The sequence below is a fragment of the Pinus tabuliformis genome, chromosome 1_2 (assembly GCF_031772625.1).
Source record: "Pinus tabuliformis cultivar Carrire ecotype Pingquan chromosome 1_2, CPIR1, whole genome shotgun sequence".
Lineage (NCBI taxonomy): Eukaryota > Viridiplantae > Streptophyta > Pinopsida > Pinales > Pinaceae > Pinus > Pinus tabuliformis.
This window is the reverse complement of record NC_142298.1, coordinates 930,413,502-930,428,076: the sequence shown is the minus strand read 5'-3', so window position 1 is coordinate 930,428,076 and position 14,575 is coordinate 930,413,502. Positions and strand designations below refer to the sequence as shown.

The following is a 14,575-nucleotide window of genomic DNA, read 5'->3' as shown; positions in this document are numbered from 1 at the left end:
GAATGACAAGTTCTTGGACTGACCATGGGGTGTCCATTGTATCTGATGGATGGACAAATGTAAAAGGCAAGCCATTGATAAGTGTTTTTGCTGTGTCTGTTAGTGGTGCCATCTTTCTAACTGCACATGATTATTCAGACAAGTTCAGGACCTGCATCAACATTGCAGAAGCATTACTTGAAACAATTGACCGTATTGGGCCATACAATGTCATCCAAGTCATCACTGATAATGCTCCTAATTGTGAGGCAGCGGGAGCAATTATTGAGGATAAATACCCCAACATATTTTGGTCTGGATGTTTGGTTCATACAATGAAGTTATGAACCTTATGATGCATGATGTTGTCAAGAACAAAAATGCACAATACCAATGGATTGGTGGTTTGTACAAGAAAGGCAAACAAATGATAAAATTTATTACAAATCATAGCAATACACATGGCCTTTTCCGCAATCACTCGAGATTGCAGTTGTTGAAGATTGCGAAGACCAGATTTGGTAGCTATTACCTCACCTTCAGGCGCCATTTGAAGGTAAGAGAGTCATTGGCTAGCATGGTATCAAGTCCACATTGGCAGGTATTAAAGGAAAGGGCTACAAATGCAGCTGACAGGCAAGGTTTTGAACTGGTGGAGGAGGCCGCTCTTGATGGTCAGTTTTGGACAAGTGTGAGGCAAGTGTTGGATTTCACCAAGCCCATTTATCACATGATTCGGTTTGCAGATACAGACAAACCAATGATTGGCGAGATGTATGAGCAGATGGATACCATGTTGTGGCAAATAAAAGATAATGTTCTTAACAGAGATCCCGACTTGTACAAAATGATTCACGATTTTGTGTGTGTACGGGGGAATAAACTTAATCTTCCACTACATTGCTTGGCGTATATCCTTACGCCAAAATACTATTCTACATCTTGGTTGGGCCAACCTGCACCAGGGGGTGGGATTAGGACCAAACCCCATTTAGATGCAGAGGTAACTAGTGGATATTTGCAAGCATTGGAAAAGTTGATACCTGAAAGCTAAGTTACCAGGATTCGGATCCGGATACGGATCCATCAGATTTTTTAAAAGTCACGATCTGGATACGGCGGGGAAACGGCGGGTATATATAGTATATAAATATTTTCCATGGTAGGTAAAAGGCTTCAATATTTATGGTCACTAGTCTAACCTCTATTGGTACAATCTGAAGACCTCAACATGTCGCTACATCATTATGTGTAGACAAAATTGACCACCTCTAAAAATAATTTGTAAGTTGTGTGTGGTTTGTAACAAGGGTGACTTGCAAACTTGCAAGATGCCTCTAGACCTTGAGGAATTAATATGTTTACTTACTTTCGGAGAAGATAAACCGTAGCTAGTCAAAAAAATTACAACTTGTAAAAATACAAAATTTTAAATGTATAACTTGTATAATATTTAATATATATTTTAAATATATGATACAATAAATTAATATATTTAATTTTATAAATATATAAATTTTAATATTTCTATTTATCCTACAACACAAATTATAATATAAGTAATAGAACATAATTTTAAATTATAATTTTTAAAAGACAAGTTTATAACACAAATTATAATATAAGTAATAGAACATAATTTTAAATTATAATTTTTAAAAGACAAGTTTATAATAATTATAAATTATAAATTTTGAACGGTATAAATATAAATGTAAAAAGCAACTTTAAAATATCATAAAGTTTAATTAATATATAAATATAAAAAGTAACTTTAAAATATAACAAAGTTTAATTAATATCTAAATATAAAAAGTAACGTTAAAATATAATAATTAATATATAAATATAAAAAGTAACTTTAAAATATAACAAAGTTTAATTAATATCTAAATATAAAAAGTAACGTTAAAATATAATAAAGCTTAATTAATATATATAATGCGGGTCATGCGAGATGCCGAAAACAAATGGGAGAGTTCACGAGCCATGAAACAACACAGTGGACCTGTAAAAAACCAAAAATCACCGGGATGCGTGTTACAACGAAGGAAACATTTTTAAACCGGTTCCTAGGCGTATCCAAGCGAATCCGGATCCGGATCCGGATCAGATCCGGGGATCCGCGAATCCAGCCCCCAAGGTTGACGGATCCGGTAACATAGCCTGAAAGGGAGGAATGTGCAGCTGTGCGCCTTGAAATAGGCAGATACTTCAGCGGCATTGGTTTGTTTGGTACCTTCCATGCAATGGAAGACAGACAGATTTGATGCTCTCACATGATGGGAAACACATGGCGGCCATGGACTTTTGCCAAAATTGGCAAAAAAAGTTCTATCACAGGTTGTGAATACTTCTTTTGCAGAGAGGTGTTGGAGCACCTACAACTTCATACACAATGTGAAAAGAAATAGACTCAATGAAAACCGAGCAGAAAGCTTGGTTTATGTGCACTACAACTTGAGGTTGTTGAGTCATTACTGTGATCAGGCTTATGAGGATCCCACATATAGAATTTGGGACAATCACCCAGAGGATGACAATTTGGAGGATGGTATAGTGCATCTTGAAGAATTGGAAGAGGAATTTATAAAGGATGAAGATGAAGCAGCTGCAGCTGCAGCAGCCATGCCACCTCCACCTCCACCATCTAGTAGTAGTGCTCGAGGTCCGAGTCTTGTTCCTTTGTTGTCGCCACCTCCATCTACACCCTCACGTGGAGGGCATGTGCCTTCTAGTTCTGGTTGTCGGTCTGTGCGGGAGACTCCTAGAAGATCACCACGACTTGCTTATACTCCTGGAGACTCTCGTGGCAAGGGCCACATGTAGATTTACAGTTTACTTGTCTTTTCTAATTTCTATTAGACTTTAGTTTTCATAACTATTGCGTTTTGAGTCCTTGACTCTTGACTGTTGACTCTTTCATATCATAATGATATTTTTTGTAAACAATATATGACTGTGACAATGAAAATTTGAAGTTTGAAGTTGGCAATTATAACTCATTGGTAATGATTGTGAATTATGAATATGATGCTTCGTGAAAGACTAAAGTTGTTTCATTTCATTTCATTATTCATGTTTCATTTTATAACATTTCATTTCATGTTAACAGTTAGAAGTTAGGACTTAGAAATATCTAAGATATTACTTCTTGTAATGGTTAACCGTTAAACTTAGCTTACAAGTACAACTTTGGTGATCAATGATGATAAATGTTATATATTGAATTTTCAATTTTGAAAGCTTGAAGTTGAAACTTTAATATTGAATTTGATGAATCATGATTCATGAGACTCATTATGTTGTAGTTGTAATATGTATTTTACTAACTTGTGGACATGGTTAATGAAGATTATAATTTCTAGAATCTAGATGATTGATGTGATTCAATGATCAATCTATGTTTTTTTTTTATGTTTTTTATATCTAATTCATCATTCTACATGTTTTTGTTGACATATATGTATCAAAAATTAAAAAATATATATTTTTAAAAAATCGCTCCCGGATTCGCTCCCAAACCGGGAGCTTCTGAAAATGGTCGTTCCCGCTCCCGTTTTCGCTCCCGCTCCCCGCTCCCGCTCCCAAGTAACACTGATATATATTGTAAGAAAAAAAATCCCTATATTAAAAAAGCTGAATACACATATTACAGCCCACGGAGGGCTTTTCAGGGAAAAAGTGCCTATGAGCAAAACTGTTCTCACCACCAAGGGATACCATACAAAACTTTCCAGTCTGTTTTAAAACTGAGATACTGAATGGGGTTTTTCCACATTCAACCAGCTGAACATGAGCTGATACCTTCTAGATAAAAATCGTTTCACTTGTTAAACAACCCTTTTTTGTATAGAAAAAAACAGCAAATCATAGCAGAAAGAGATTGATTAAAAATGGAAATCCATAGAGTCTGCTCGATCCCATCAACCAGCCCAGAGATGCAAAAAGAACCAACCGCATGGAGAGAGCTTCTTTAGAAGGCTCATCAGCTTTGGTATTTAACTCCCTGAGTGTGTGATTGAAAGAGATCCATTAATGGGAGGCCAATGCTTTATGGATGTCCAAAAACAAACCCTGCAGGAAGACATTTTCTGCGGAGATCTTCTTCTTTGCCCAATCAATGACCATTTTTGAATCCCCCATCACCTATAGCTTTTTGATTCCTTTCAGTGAGGCAACAGAAATGAGAGTTCTGAGCGTGATGAATTCTGCTCTATTGTTTGATCGACAACCTGATGAGTACTGGATGAGCATGGCATGGCTCTGGTTTAAATACAGCACAACACATATACCACAAGAAGGGGGATGTGCTTGGGACACTCCATTGAAAAAACCCCACGAAATGCCATGGTTGAAAACAGGCATTACTGGACATCTGCATTTGGATTCATTGCAGAATTTGATGATCCGGCTTGCTGAGACTTCTGCCGGAATAGCCACCAAATTGTAAGTACAGGAATTATGGACCCACCAGATACCATATTCTAGTATACATGGAAGAGCTTCAAACTGCTTAATTGAAAAATCCATCATCCAGTCATGCAGGCAATCTTCCACCAGATGTTTCAACCAATCAATATGAAGCTTCAGCTCTGACTCAACCAACTTGAGGACCTGCACTGTGTATGGGAAAAATATAAATAAATGAGAGCTATTTTCTTCAGCAGAATTAAATAGTGAATATCTACTAGGACCTATCCAACCCCTTTTCAAAGAGGTTTCCCAGTCAAAAGTTTGTTGTTAAGAGCTAGCCACCTTAATTTTGCATTTGAGCGGGGCATGAATTTTCCATATACGCTTCCACCACTACTTAGCCTGCAAATTGTTCTTCAATGACAGTGGAGTAGCCTAACTTGGCTGTGTAATCCCCATTGCCTGGATTCTTAGGTCAAACAATAGAATCCTTGTCAGCATCCCCGAGATGAATGAAGTTTGAAACCAGTAAGTTTATGTTGCTGTCCCTATACACACACATACACACACACTCCCCGGATGCTCCGCTTGCAAGGATTTTTAGAAAATGATGCTCCGGATGTTGCTTCTCCATGCAACCTTGTGAGGCAGTCTCCATAAAATAATAAAAAAAATCACAATAAAGGATCCAAGAAAAAGAGTTAATATGAAGAAGGTTTTAAACTCTAGGAAAGAGATGGTCTGAAACCCTGATTACACACTCATGAAGCTTGGTGTGCCACCAGTTAAAGACCTAAGGTCAGCTGCTAAAGTAGTAAAAAAGATGGTATGAAACCTTAGTTCCAAGTTTCAAAATAATAGTGATCCCACCAGCCAAAAGCTTCAGATCTCTTGGTGAAAATAAGTGAAGAAGATGGTTCCTTGCATAATGACCACTTTGATAAGATGCACTGAAGAATAAGCAAAAAAATCTCCAAGGCAGTGCCCTCCTTCCCTGTAAATGGCATAAATCAGCAACTCTATCTGTCAAACAGTAGTACCAGCCAGGGAGCAGATAGGCTTTCAAAAGCAGCTCCCTATTTGCCAATTTGATTAAGAATAGCACAAGAATGCCCAGAAAAGGTAGCCTAAAAAACAGCTCCAAAGGCAGTGCTGGTATAGGGTGAAGATCTGCTGATCTTATTCTCGTGAAAGTGACCTTTTGCTGCTGATTTAACTTCTCAAAATTACTAGCAACAAATCAACTCAAGCAAACAATGAAATAGGAAATGATCTGGAAACACATTTCTGCAGCCTGTAGGTGATTGCCATGGATCAATTATTGAAGTGAGCCTTTGACGGAGGGTTTAAAACCTAATAACCCTAAACAATGAAGATGGTCCAAGATCCTAGATCTGGATCCATCCTTGGGGCAATCCTTTCAGCCAAAAACCTTTGAAACCCTACAAAAAGTTTTATCCTTAAAGAAGGGTTTACACAGTACACCATAGGAAATCTCTAAGAAAACAACAGTGAATTGAGTGAGGGATGTTCATACCTGCTCTAAAACCATGTTCAGGTCCACAAGAAAAAGACATGATCGAATGGAACCAATCAGCAATTCCTAAATCTGCACAAATTATATGCAAGATAAAAGAGCACAAGTGTGCTATAGAGAGAGATAGACAGTGATGGGCATAATCGCAACAAAGCTTGAAAGAGAGATCAACACTTGATATTATGGGCCACATAATTGAGAATGAAGCATTTGTATAAAAGAATGATGAATGAAAGTGTTACAAAAGATTGTTATGTATGCATTTACATATGACTGAAGAGGAGGGCATCATCCCCAAGATGGTTATAGTCCCACTATGACTAAGTTGGCCTTAATCTCCTAGAAATACGTAATAAATGAGTGTTAATTAGGTTGGCTTAACCAAACCTACTAAATACAATATTATAATGATTACAATAGGTTTGGCCATTGTTAGAAGCAAAGCTTACACTATTCTCAACATTTCAACAAGTTTGCATGAAACAAGTTCAGTAATTAGCTATTAAAGGCATTAGAAGTTGGCAACCTTTACTAGTTTCTGCCATTTTCTTGTTCAAATCAGGGTTTGAGACCAACCTCTGCCTCCAGTGGAAGAAATCATGGGAGAATTAGCAGAAGCTGTGTTGTGCTACTAGAGTTTTGGATCCTAAATCTCAGTGATTCTCACTCTGATCATAAGTTCCTACAGTCAATTTCTTTTCCTTTTTCAAAATGGCAACTTATCACTTTTGCACTTCTGCGGCCTGCCCAAACATGGGTGCAACTTTCTCTCACAAATTGCGAGGATATGGAAATTTCCACTAGATGGAAGTTGTGTGGAGTTCCATGGAAAATCATTCCCGGTCAGGAATTTTTTTCCATTTTTGTAGTTTTGGGTTACTTTTCCTCGAAATATAGTCTTTGTGAAGAGTATGAGTAACGATTTTTTCACAAATTTGCCAATTTCTACAATTATTTTGGTAATTTCTCAGATTCTGTTTTGGGTTTTATATTTTTCCATATTAGGGTCTTGTTGCTACAAAATTTAGCAAGTCCAATGAAAGGACTAACCAGGCAAGGGGCCAAACCTTATGGAAACAATGAGGAAGGGTTTCCATTGTCACCTCAACAACCTTCCTGTTGTTGTTTAGTGCAGTGGGATTTCAACCACAAGGGAGGCTTCCCTATGCCATCTATAAGATATTCTAACACTAGGGCCCAAGGTGACTTATTTTGAAGGTCTAAGGGTAGGTAGAAGGCTTCACAGGGCCAAAGATGACCAAGGTATTCAAGGATAGGGTTCAAGCTCTCTAAATTTAGACTGATGTTGCACGAAACTTCTGGGAACCCTACGTAGAATAATACACTTTAGTTGTTCAATGTCCCACTCCTTGGTCCTTGAAGAGGCTTGACTTGGTCATAGATGAATACAACTTGACTAGGAGAGCTCGACTTGGTCATTTGGAAGAATATTTTGGTTTGTAACGACTACTTTCTTGGTCCATGATGCTCCTAATGGCTAGTTAGACCACCCAAAGACTAGATGACTTTTCCAACGACTAGTTTGACTTGACTTGGTTGCGTGCCCTTTGGATCTACAACTCCCTAGATCTTTTGGCAATGTAGATACTTAGGTATGCTGAATGTAGTCGTAATTTGTACTAGGTATCTCTCCAAGTCTTCATATCCCGCCTAACATCCCCACATCATCCTTGTCCTCTAACATGTCATCTGCCCACTGTGCTGGTTCACTGACGCCTTGAGGATTTTGGAAATTTTAGCACTTGGGTATTGTTCCTCTCATTCTATTGACCATTTTTAATGCAATGCATGTATCAATTGTCCAACACTGACCCATTGACCAAATTTGACCAAGTTGTAACTAGCTATACTGCTTTCTTTGATTAATTCAATGCGTCATGGACTTCTGTCATCAAGCTAAACAAACTGAGACTGAGTTAATTTTTTGACCACAGGACCACTTTGCATTGGGAATTGTGAACTACCTCAGGAACTATTAAAGTCGTCAAAATGAGTCTTCCATGCATGAGAGCTACCTAAGAGAGATTGCACCAAAGCCAAGGTCACCTACAAACTCTATAGACTCTAACCTAAGTCACATGACACGAAGACACGAGATAGGAAGGACACAAAAATACAAGTATTCTACACGTGGCATGGCGAGCCCCAAAAACATGACATAGAGGACACATTATATATTAAAAATTATAATATATATTAAGAAATATAACAAAATTAGTGAATTACACAAAATATGGAATATATAAAACATTTAAATGATGATGATACAAATTCAATCATACAACTAATGCATATAACCAAAATAGCACTAAGTGCAATCCATCTCCAAACCAAAAATACATCAACAAAAAGTCATGCCACAACAAATAATTAGAACTACATATCATCAAAATCATTTCCTGTATTGGGATCCTTATCATCAATATCACGCTCTAAGCATTAAAATAGGATAGAAAAAGCTTAACATGTCAAATTGAGATTCTATTTGAGTGGTGGGTACATTTTTACTAGGGTCATGATAAAAGAGTTCAACAATCAATGCTACCAACATCAATGTACATAGAGGGCTTAGTCCTCTTAATTAAATGCTAGTTCCATACCCTCATACATGACAAAATCCAATGGAAACGTTGCAATCCCTCCAATCCTAAAATCCTGAAAATTGTTAAGTTTGTTGGATTTTGAGTGGGATCTAAAATTCTACTTTCTCCATATGAATCCAATGAGGTCAGAACCACTCAAACATCATGAGTCAATTAATGGTAATGTTAAAAATTTAAAAGGATGAAAATGAAAGATAAAGGAAAATGTCACTTTTAAATAGCATAACATTAGTAGGGCCTGGACAAATCCACGTCCCAACACTTGGAATCCCTTCTAACATTGCTTAATCACCCTTAGTTGCACTCCAAAACCTTTGAGATCTACGAACCTATGACTGAATTGCGCGAGAATGAGGCAATCAATCGATTTGAAGATGCTTTTTCATTGGACACGTGTCCAAAATTTGGGACACTAGTAGGGCTCGTGTTCGACACTAGTCAAACTCGTGTCCTGCAAATAGGACACGAGTCAAACTTGTGTCCTGCAAATAGGACATGAGTCAAACTTATGTCAAACATGTGCCACACATGTGTCGTGTTTGACACATGAAATACATGACACGAGCGGGGGGTGGGAGGGAGGCCGTGTCCTATCACAGACTCTAACCATGCGGTAAGACATAGGTGTGCCTTGATGTTGGTTGGATTGGTCTATACATCAATGATCACCCCTACAATAGAAGGTTCCCATAAAATCATGAGTCCTCAAGTAGGTTCACCTAAGGTCCTCAAATCTTATACAAGAATAAATGAACTTGAAATGAACTACAAGATCATGAGTCCTCAAGTAGGTTCACCTAAGGTCCTCAAATCTTATACAAGAAGAAATGAACTTGAAATGAACTACAAGGGACCGGCCATGGTCCGAACAAAACAACAAGATACAAACACAAAACAACATGACACAATGTCTAGGGTGCCTAATACTAAGGCCTCACATGGTTGTTATAATGCTTTTGACTTGTGACCTTGGACTTACAATGGTGGTGATATATATTGCAAAAGTGTTGGTATGTAACCCTGCTGACATGAGGGAACCAGCTAGTAGGACATTATACGTTCTTTAGATGTGCACTTCAAACTATGGTCTAGGACACATCCTCTACACCCCCTTGTTTTTGAGGATGGAGGGATGACCCCTGCCATCCCTAGTATGCAAGTGACAGCATGTGGACATCTCTGAATCCCACAAAGGATGCAATGCATTGCTGACAAGGGTCTAACTGCCTCCAAAGGAAATAACATTTTTTTTCTTTCCTTCCCTCTTTCAATAGGTAGGCCCCGTTATACTTTTTCTTTTTTGAATGTCCCTATTGATTCTCAAAGCGCAAAATTCTCTTTTAGCAATGGAGGTGATGCATTGCCATATTTTATTGAATTGTGTATTATGTATCTTGCATCCAAGACTATAAAGTTAAAATTTTCATTAGAGCTTTTATATCATGTCAATAATGATGTATGGATGTATCATTGCTTTTTTATTTCGATGTCATATTGCTGCTGTGTGTTTGTTAAATTATATGTGATTAATCTTTAAGATTACTATTTTTAGATATTTTATACATTTTTTTTTTTCTTTAGGGTTGTCCCCTATCATCCCCTGAAATTTCATGGGTCTCTTTATTCATCCTCAAAATTAGTATCCCCATCCCCTGGTCCCCAATTCTTGGCGGAACATCAATCAGATTGGCTTAACAAGTATCTAATGCTCTACCTTTTTCTGGGTTTTGACTTGTAATACTTATTTACACGTTGGTATTCTTTACTGTTGTTTCCAAGGGATCAAAAGACCATTACACCCTAGCAGTAAATTATCTAACCGATATTTGAAATTGTGCCAAGGTTGGAAACACAAGTATACCAAAATTCTCTAAGACATTAAAGAAGAATGGGTGATCAACAAACAAAGATCAATTCAAATTTGGAAAATTGGAAAACCTAAGGCGTGCACTCTTTAACAAAGACTCATGCAAACATGCAGAGAGGTATATGTTTTGAAGAACATTTAATAAAATTGGAAACAAGTATCAATTCAAATTTGGAAAATTGGACAACCGAAGGCGTGAACTCTTTAAGAGGGACTCATGCAGAATTGCACATAGCTGTGTGTTTTGAAGACGATTTAATAAAACAGGTTGTTGATGCCATGTATCGAAAAAGGCGGCAATATAGTCATCCATATAATTTTATAATGTGAAAGATCCATCATCCGTGGAGAACTGGAGATGTACATTTATGTTTTTCTTATTTGATTATAGAGAAATATAGCTGTCAGTGCACTCCAACATGTTGGTTGAGAATTTAGAAATGATTTTCGAATACCGTCATCCAAGTCTAATAGTTGGCAGAAAACAAAGAGATCGTTACTTATATTTAAGTCTTCTGGAACTTCTATCTATATATGTCTACGAGATGCCAATATTTTCAAAGTGAAAATGATTGCTTCCCATCATTACGGCCATCTACGTGTTTGCCATCATACTAGCTTTGGGTATGAATGCTTTTGCAGCACAGCATTGCTTATGATTTTCTGGTTTAATACTGCATATAAGAATTCTGGTTTATGATGTTATGGATGTTTTATTATATCTTGTCTGTTGTCAAGGTATATGTGAAAAGTTTGCTATCTGATGTGCTATCTGTGCATATTGGGTTAATATTTTATCTTGAGTAAGATGTGTATGATAATGTATGTAGGTTTGGGATGTTCTGAGCAATGAAGAAGTGGTTGAAATCGTATCATCTGCACCTACTCGGTCGCTGGCTGCAAGAATGCTTGTAGAGTCAGCTGTTCGTGAATGGAGATTTAAGTATCCAACCTCTAAGATTGATGATTGTGCTGTAGTATGCTTGTATATAAATACTAAAATGACTGAGCAGCCAAGACCAGAGGACATATCAACTGCTTCCAATATTGTTGGTCAGGTGGAACCTTTTGGTGCAGTCTCTAATGAACTAAAGGATACATATTCAGGCCAGAAAATAGACCAGGGTGAAGAAGATGGTCCATTGCTGCAGCGGCTTTTTACTCTCAGAAATGCCAACGAGCCACAATCTTCCCTCCAGTCAATAGTCATACTGGAGCCTTCCAAAGACTTAAAAGATTATGGTGAAGAAAATGTTTTAGATCCTCTTGAATCTCTTGATGCCACGGATCAGAATTGGTCTGGACTTGAAGGTGTTACAAGAGTTAATTCACTGGTTCAACTTCCCAGATTCCCTGAAGAAAGAAGCTTGTAGAGCAAAATAAAATCTCGCGGTTTAATAATTATCCATTGCTCAGTGTATTAGTTTTGGATTATTTTCTTTCTTTTATAGCTTTTAGCAATTCACCAATGTGGTAGTTTGTGAATAAACATTCCCCACATGTAAGTTTTAATCCTATGATCTGTTCTGCTTATAAGTTGAAAATAACCATGATAGTCAAAGCCTTATTGATTCCCAGATGATTGCAGTTTGTTGTGGGCGGGATTTTTTCCATATGCATGTTGTTTTGCATCTGGAAAGTATTAGAATGAAATCATGGTCTCATGTTTCTGTAAATAATGAAATTACCATGTTAAAATATATTATATCTTAAGAGGAATGGATATATCTTTTGTTTCCAACCACATATTTTTCATTACAAGGTGATGGGAAAACCTTCCTGTTGAAGCTTATAATTATTTCTTGGCATCACATATAATTGCACAACTAGCAAAATGAATTGTAAGATAGTAGTTTGGCTAGTACATCAAAGCAGAAAAGTTGAGATGGTGAGAATCATGGATTCTGGATTTAACCAACTATCCTCTGTGAAGCCAACAAATGATTTAGTGAATAACCACTACAGGAAAGATCATAGAGAAGTCACGTGTTGTGAGCCACCATTAGAGGCAAGCTTTGGCAGGAAAAAGTCCAACATAATATCCTTTTCTCCAGAGAAGAGTATAAATGTTGGTTTCCATAAGGAATGCGAATATGATATTTTGTGATCTCGACTTTTCGCATTAGAGATAATGCCCACAATCATTTGTTCTTAGTCATGTTAGGTTTCAAATTTGTTTGGTCATATTCTGTGTTCTTTATGCACTTCAGAAATTGATCACAGATTGGCATCATAATTAGGTTAAAAGGATCATTACCACAAATAATCACCTCACGAGGTATGAGTTCAATTGAGACAGTAATGGCTATAATGTATGTGGTTTAGCTGCAGTAATACACGTTTTAGCTGGTGTAGCTTTAACTCCAAACTGGAGGTAATTTAGAAATATTTATAATAGAAACAATTTTAGAAATCATTTTAGGTAGGTTTATACTAAAACAATATGAGAAATATAATTGATTGCCAGAACTTCTTAAAATACTGAATACGAAATAAAATTTAGGCTTAATTGAACGTTGCTGGTCTATATTTAAATATTTGTCAAGGAATAGCGTGTCCATCTTGATTGGGATGTTGAACTGATGGAATTTAGTTTAGTAAGCATGTGATATATTTTAAATATTTTTTACTGCTCTATTTTGTAATCTCTTTTTTTGGACTTATTCTAAATTTGCTAATTTATCTACTTCATTGTAAATATGGTCCCTTTTTGGGTGACATACTCTGAATTGATCACTTATATGGTTATTGTCTTTTATTTGAAACGTGGTCAAACTCTATCATTTCTCTGCAATTTTATTATACATTTAATAATAAAATCATGTGCACAGATGTGATGTGAAGTCTCTGGCAATTTCCTCTCATAGTTGCATATCTGCTCTTTTATATTTTATAGTATGTGAGTATTTTGCTGGGTTGTTGGTATTGTGCCCATGTTAATTACCATTAGAGCCGTTGTGAATTTTAGATGGAGTCATCTCTAGGGTTTTCATCTCACATTCTTATTAGATCTAATACCATTAGACTTCTTATGGAAGGTGCCCTAGGTCTAGTCTCCTTGAGGGTTTTACCTTCTTTCCCTCCACTAGATCTATTCCCTATCAACCACCATAAAATCCACTGGGATATCTTTTCACTGATGTTGATTAAGGAGAAAACAGTGCCATCAAATGGAGAATTTTGACTCCATTTCTAAATTAAGGTCAGAGTACAAATTATTTATAATTTCACTAAAAAGTTAATTTGACATATAATACCATTATATAATATATATGTCAATAAAATACTAAAATCATACTATAATATATTATTAATCCTTTAGTGCATATCATCCCTCTTTATCAAAAGTCATGATTACTCGTTTGTTTGTAGGATCGTACAGGCTGTTGTCATCCATTCTAGTTATCCAGTATTCTTTATTTCAATACGATTTGTATCTGGATGCACTTTGCCTTTTGTGTGCAACTAGAGTATCAACGCTCTTCTTGGTTCCCTGTTGGCTTGTGGCCCAACCCTCTAGCAACAGAGGATGAAAGGCAATTTAACTGAAAAAACGTGCATAAAGCCTCTATTTATATGGAGGTGCCAGTTGACTTGGTCTGTAGCATTGCGTCTGTTGCATGAATCCCGCTTACCACTACTCCAGATCATGCTTATCATACAATTGTGAATCACACGCTGTTGAGAATACAAGAATTTCGCTAGATGACTGATTCACAATTATCGGCTCCCAAAACCCTTCTCTTAAGCCATGGGTGCACTATTTGCCATTCCAGACCCACCATCTGCATCATCAGCATGCAGAGTTTCTATATTGAGCACCGAACCAGCCACAATTTGAGATCTCTGGACCACGTTTTGATCAAAGAATATGCCAATTGTGGATCTGCCTCAGAAAAGAAAGGTGCAGTGTAATTTATGGATAGAAATGACTTTTTGGTGGTTGGAATTCTGCAATAATTCCAAATCAAATTGTGATTTCTTGTTATTTAAAATGCACTTTGAATGTATAAATAAATTCACCACCGTAAAAAATATGTATGAATGAATTCAACACCTTAAAAATCCCTAAAAAATCCCACAGTATCTAATTTTACAGATTAAACAACAATTTAAAAAATATCTATGGAATTTTGAGCAAAATTGACAAAA

At 36.7% G+C, this 14,575-nt stretch overlaps 1 protein-coding gene across 1 annotated transcript in view; it reads left to right on the top strand.

The window, feature by feature from the left end:
- The window catches only part of LOC149209002 (putative protein phosphatase 2C 1), a 43,597-nt gene extending 31,474 nt beyond the window's left edge, over positions 1-12,123 (top strand). The window contains exon 5 of the mRNA XM_089396244.1: positions 11,254-12,123. Within this exon, the coding sequence (XP_089252370.1) occupies positions 11,254-11,796 (543 nt within the window). The 3' untranslated portion in view covers positions 11,797-12,123. The remainder of the gene's footprint in view (positions 1-11,253) is intronic.
- Positions 12,124-14,575: the final 2,452 nt, after the last annotated feature.